This window comes from Lactuca virosa, chromosome 4 (genome assembly GCF_052849685.1).
Source record: "Lactuca virosa cultivar CGN04683 chromosome 4, Lactuca_virosa_CGN04683_v6, whole genome shotgun sequence".
NCBI lineage: Eukaryota > Viridiplantae > Streptophyta > Magnoliopsida > Asterales > Asteraceae > Lactuca > Lactuca virosa.
The window spans coordinates 131935067-131941762 of NC_136429.1; the positions used below are offsets into that span (position 1 = coordinate 131935067).

Below are 6696 nucleotides of genomic sequence, written 5' to 3' on the forward strand. Positions count from 1 at the left end.
TTCACTCCTAGAAAAGCCAAATTCCTTGACTTTCTCATCAAAGCAAAGATTCCATCTGCGAGGTGCTTTCTTTAACCCATAAATGGATTTCTCAAGCTTACACATTCTATTAGGGTACTCTATGTTGACAAAACCCTCTGGCTGACTCATGTAAACATCCTCAGCCAACTTTCCATTAAGGAAAGCGATTTTGACATCCATTTGCCATATTTCATAGTCATGAAATGCGGCTATGGCTAACAGAACCCTAATAGACTTAATCTTGGCCACTGGAGAAAAGGTCTCATCATAATAAACTCCCGGAGTTTGTGAGAAACCCTTTGCAACCAGTCGTGCCTTATAAGTGTGTACATTACCATCCATGTCGGTCTTCTTCTTGAAGATCCATTTGCACCCTACAGTCTTACGACCTGGTACATTCTCAACCAAGTTCCAAACTTGATTGTCATACATGGACTGTATCTCGCTGTCCATTTCCTCTTTCCACTTGGCTGACTCAGGGCCTGCCATGGCTTCCGCGTAACTGTTAGGTTCATCCAGACCTATCAGTGTCTCATCACTGATAAGTGTATCACCTTCCGCAGTAATATGGAATCCATAGTAATGCTCAGGTGCATTCCTAACCCTTGTGGAACGCCTCAGAGGTACAGACTTGTCAATTGGCTCAACAGAAGTTTCCTCCTCAAGTTGAGTGCTAGGGTTTGAAGTTCCTTCACCACTTGACTCTTGAATTTCTTCAAGGTCAACTTTCCTCCCACTGTCTCCTTGGCTTATGAACTCTCTCTCTCGAAAGAAAGCCCTCCTAGCTACAAAGACCACATTCTCACTAGGTCTGTAGAAGAGGTAACCAAAGGATTTCTGTGGGTAGCCGATGAAAACACACCTCTCACTTCGAGGTTCGAGCTTATCATGAGTCTCGCATCTCACGAAAGCCTCGTAACCCCAAATTTTAATGTGGTCTAGTTTGGGTACTTTACCAGTCCACATCTCATGAGGAGTTTTGGCAACTTTCTTTGTGGGAACTAGATTAAGGATATGGGCGGCAGTCTCTAAGGCATACCCCCAAAATGAGATTGGTAGCGAAGCTCGACTCATCATGGAACGAACCATATCCAACAAGGTTCGATTACGCCTCTCAGCTACACCATTCAACTGTGGTGTCCTGGGAGGTGTCAATTGTGAGACAATCCCACATTCCCTAAGATAGTCGAGGAACTCTGAACTAAGATACTCACCACCTCGATCGGATCGAAGCATCTTAATGTTCCTGCCCAATTGATTCTCGACTTCCTGTTTAAACTCTTTAAACCTCTCAAAAGTCTCTGACTTATGCTTGATTAAGTAGACATATCCATATCTACTGTAATCATCAGTAAAAGTCAAATAATAACGATTAGCATCCCTTGTGGCATGTTTGAAGGGCCCACACACATCCGTGTGTATAAGATCCAACAAACCTTCACCCCTCTCACAAGAACCTGTGAAGGGTGACTTTGTCATTTTTCCAAGTAAGCATGATTCGCAACTATCATCTGACTTTAGGTCAAATGACTCCAATACTCCATCCTTTTGGAGTTGGCCTATGCGTTTCTTGCTTATATGTCCAAGACGACAATGCCATAATGATGCTTTATCCAAGTTATTATCATTAACAGAATCAATACACAATACATTATTTCCTAAGTTATCAACCACAGATACAGTTTCATACACACCATCACAAGGTAATGCTTTAAATTAAAGAACATTATTAAAGAAAGCATTAATCGAACCAACTTCATTATCAAATGAAACGGTGAAACCTTGTTTATACAATGCATGAAAGGAAATAATATTTCTTGCCATTTCTGGCCAATAACAACATTTATTCAAATCTAAACTAAACCCACTACTTAGCGATAAAGTATAAACTCCAATCTTGGTGACAGGTAAAGCTTTCCTATTCCCCATGATTAAGTTTATTCTTCCATGCTCCACATTCTAACTTCTTCTTAGTCACTGCAAATCAGAACAGATATGAATACCACAACCGGTATCAAGGACCCATGAGTTAGAATGGGGTGAGTTATTAGATAAGATAGTGTAAATACCTGCATGGTTGGGTTTAACTTTCCCATCCTTCACATCTTGCTGGTACTTTGGGCAGTTCCGCTTCCAATGTGACTTTTCATGGCAATAGAAGCATTCAACTTCTTTAGGGTCAGAAGAAGGAGTGACAAAACCTTTCTTGGTTCCACTTGAAGAAGAGCCATCAAGGGTCCTAGCCTTGGTACCCTTCGAAGAGCTCTTCCTCTTCTTCCCTCTACCTTTCTCGATTGCCAAAACCGGGGCGGAGTTTGGAGTAGGAGTGTTAGCAACCGACTTACCCTTAAGACCTGTTTCTGCGGTATTGAGGAGTCCCTGAAGTTTGCTGAGTGTGACCTCTTCCTTATTCATGTGATATGTCATGTGGAATTGATCATAGCACGATGGTAAGGAGTGCAAAATGATATCTATTGCAAGCTCCTCAGGGAAGTTCACATTAAGCTTCAGCAACCGATCCACATACCTTTGCATTTTCTGCATGTGGCTCGTGACGGATTCCCCGTCCTTCATCATGGTTGTTATGATAGAGCATATGATTTCATACCTCTCTTGTCATGCACTTTGATGGTATCTTTCCATCAGATCTTGGTGCATTTCAAAAGGGTAGAAGTCCTCATAGGACTTTTGGAGTTCCGCTGTCATGGTGGCCAACATGATGCATGCCACTTTTGTAGCATCCCTTTCATGTGCCCGGAAGTCAGCGATCTCCTGGGGAGTTGCAGTGGTCTCATCAATCTCCTTAAGCTCCTTGTCAAGGACATATTCTTTGTCCTCGTAGCGGGTAATCATCCTGATGTTTCTGATCCATTCATTGAAGTTGGATCCATCAAAAGTGACTTTCCCACACAAGTTCATAAGGGTAAAGGAGCCATTAGGATTAGAGCCAGAAGCAGCATTGTTTGAAGACATCTGAAAGAAGAGAACAAGATTAATTTAGATATTAAGAGAGTCCTTAATAAAACACCTAAATGTAATATTAAGGCTAGGATCCAATCACAATATATTATAACTTAGAAGAGGTATGCCGTAATCCAAGTTATAACATATTTGAAAGGTAGGTGAATGACGATTCACCAATTTCCACCATGAAAAACGAAATATAAATATTAGGTTTTTAATTGGTTCTTAGAAATTCCTAGATTCTTTTGAGATTCAATGAACTTTTCAAAGGCATGTTTCAATCTCGAGTGTGCCCTCCAAGTTTTGTGACTGGGATACCGAGGATCACAAAACGAGGTGTGAAGTAACCATGCAAATCACTTGGTACCCTCAAGGTTTATCACTCAATCGATGTGCCGGTAAACCACACACACTCCACCGATGCTATGGTAAACCTTAAGTCACCCTTTACCTACCTTGTTAAGTCCAAGTTAGTGTGCCGGTTAACCACACACGCTCCACCAACGACTTAAACAAAGTGTAAAGTGTAATTTCATGGATTAGCACCTTATTCACATTTTCCTAAAGTAACTAAGATTAGGAATTTAATAAAAGCATTTAGTTACTTTATAATATTCATCATACTTTTAATGAGAATTTATAAGTCCTTGTCTTACCCGTTCGGCTAACGACCCTCCACCGATCAAGGAAGCGGTGGATGAGAGTGGACACCCATTAAGTTGCCATTTTATAGGCAACAACCTTATACCCCCCTTATAGACCGGCTTCGTGAATGAGGCGTACTAGCGGTAAGACGACTTGACGTTATACATATATATATTAGTAACTTATAATATTATAAAGTATAAGGGTTGAATTTTAACTTTTAAAATTCTAAGGGTTGGAACTAAAGTTTTAATCAAGACTTTACATGTTCCAAAACTTGAGGGCAAGTTTTGTAAACTTCCAAAACTTTTCATTTCTTATAACTAATGAATTAATTGAGTAATAAAAATGAAGACTCTTCATTTTTATAACTCTTGTGTTCTTTTAATGGCTTTAATAAAAGTGAGACTTTTGGTTTTCCATAACTTGAGGACAAGTTATGGACTCCATTAAAACACATTATGATCATGAATTGAACTACCATGAAGGTTACAAACAATTCCTATGATCATCTAATCTTCATAAGTTCAAGAACATGAATATGAACACTTTCAAGAATAAAAAATTACACTTAAAAAAAACTTGTAATTTTAATAATTGCCATTGTAAATGGATTAGCATAAACATTACACCATCTAAAACAAGCTTTAAAACATCAAAACAGTTTAGGGTAATGTTTCTAGTCCATTTCCAGCAACAAATGTGCAAACTTTCATACGAGCAGAAAACAGAAAAACGATTTTTTTTTCAAGCTGTTTGCACACAAAAAAAAAAACAACAAACGAACCATGCTCTGAAACCACTGATGGGTTTTGAGCATTCTAACACTTCCTAAGTGTACATGCAACCCTAATAACCTTGGATCTATGTTTGTCTAATTATCATGCAAAGTTGAATTCCAAGGTTATATTCCTATCTAGCATACATGGGGAACAAATTTTAACTTGCATGAAAGATAGAATAACTTACCTTGTTGTTGCTTATGATCCTTGAAACCTTGTGAGCCTAGCACCCCAAGTGTGATGCCTCAAATGCTTCACACAACACCAAATGCTTTTGGAATGACTTTAGAGAGAATACACACTTCTAAAATCGGCCTAGCCCTCTTGTTTCTTATGTGTCACCGATTTTGGTGGAGAACATGTTGCTTATATAGTGTGTCACATCTAGGGTTACACCATGTAAACCCTAATGTGGCATGACTCTTCATTTCCATGACCCATGGGTTTGTAACTCCCATGGAGCCTCCATGGAGCATTCAATGGGTTTAACCCAACTTGATTATCCATGGAGCCTTTTAGCCCACTATACAAGTTATGGATGATTTACATGATCAACCCATATATTTAATTAGTCATCTTTTGATCACTTAATTAATCCTAGATTAATTCTTGATCAATACTAATTAAATAATACTATTAATATATTAGAACTTATAATATATTAATAAACCACAAGTGTTATTTCTCTCATTTAGTCTATCCAAATGCATGATGCCATGCAACCCAAATGGACCATGCCGGGTCGGGTCAAGTACATACCAGAAATAGTTATGGACTTAGACACCTTATCCAACAGGATCTAGGTCAGGCACAATACATTCTTGGAATCAAAATCTATAGAGATAGATCAAAACGATTAATAGGTCTAAGCCAAGGTACATATATTGAGAAAGTATTGAAACAGTTCAATATGGAAAACTCTAAGAGAGGATTTGTACCCGTGGCACATGGCACTGTACTAAGTTCATCTCAATGTCCTAGCACAAAGGCTGAGCTAGACAAGATGAAAGATATTCCATATGCTTATGCAATTGGATCCATCATGTATGCCATGAATTGTACAAGACCTGATCTTGCTTATGCTATGAGCATGGTAAGCAAGTTCCAACAAAATCCAGGGGATAGTTATTGGAGAGTTGTGAAGAACATCCTAAAGTACTTATAAAGAACTAAGGATTTGTTCCTCGTCTATGGAGGCGTGGAAGAAAGCTTAAGTGTGAAGTGCTATATTAATGCTTCCTTCACAAATGATCGAGATGATTTCAAATCACAATCAGGATATGTGTTCATTATCAATGGGGGTGCAGTATCTTGGAAAAGCTCCAAGCAAATTGTTGTTGCACAATCCATTACAGAGTTAGAATACATTGTTTCTTCTGAAGCTGCACAAGAGGTTGCTTGGATGAAGAAATTCATTGGGGATCTAGGGGTAGTCCCTACCATTCAGGACCCCCTAGACGTTTTCTGTGACAATGAGGGTGCTATTGCTTTGGCAAACGAACCTCGTGCACACAAGAAGACCAGGATATTAGCCGCATATTCAACTTCATCCGGTATAAAGTTGAAGAAGGTGAGATTAGTATTCGCAAGTTCACACTGATCAAAATTTGGCGGACCCTTTCACGAAGCCTCTTCCTCAAGCAAAATTTAAAGGACATGGTCGAGGAATAGGACTTCGCTATTCTAGTGATTGGATTTGATCTATGTATTAGTATTGAATATTGGAACATTATATAACATCATCTATTGTAATGACTATGATATATATGGCATATGATCTTTTCATTAAATATTTGTTGTGTGCTTTATTAACATGTTTAATCCTTGAGTAAATTTATTCACTCTAAAACTCCATAGTCAGTTATTATTGTGGGAGAAATAATGAAATAAGACTAATATGAAATGGGATGGTTGACAAAGTGTTGTAACCAGTTTCGTAGGTACTTACTAGAGAGTAAGTATTGGAGTGACCCGTTCAAGATCACTTCATGGATCGTTGTCATGAATGATACTTGATAAAAGGTAATATCTGTATATCCTTAACACCTGAGATAAATATATGGGACTTGAGTGTGAGGAACGTTATGCTTTGATGTAGTCAAAAGTTGTTATTTTATTAGGTAGTTATAAAAGCTATTGTTAGGCATGATGTAAACCATGCAAGAGGCGTATGTAGTCAAGATGGGATTTGTTCCTCTTATTCGTTGAGAGTTAGACATCTAAGGCCTGATGTAAAGTTGAACACTTATATGAGATTGACCATGATCCATATCTCATGTTCAAC

General features: G+C 38.5%; 1 protein-coding gene across 1 annotated transcript; it reads left to right on the forward strand.

The window, feature by feature from the left end:
• Positions 1-5322: 5322 nt before the first annotated feature.
• On the forward strand, positions 5323-6012 carry LOC145105050 (secreted RxLR effector protein 161-like). The gene is made up of 2 exons (XM_079042183.1): positions 5323-5505; positions 5587-6012. Exons 1-2 carry the CDS (start codon positions 5323-5325, stop codon positions 6010-6012), a joined length of 609 nt encoding a protein of 202 aa, XP_078898309.1.
• Positions 6013-6696: the final 684 nt, after the last annotated feature.

Excerpts from the sequence above, each read along its gene's own strand:
- LOC145105050 (XM_079042183.1), top strand. The coding sequence starts at position 5,323 with ATGGAAAACTCTAAGAGAGGATTTGTACCCGTGGCACATGGCACTGTA. Across the intron at positions 5,506-5,586 it reads TTGCTTATGCTATGAGCATG|GATTTGTTCCTCGTCTATGG; the intron begins GTAAGCAAGTTC and ends TAAAGAACTAAG.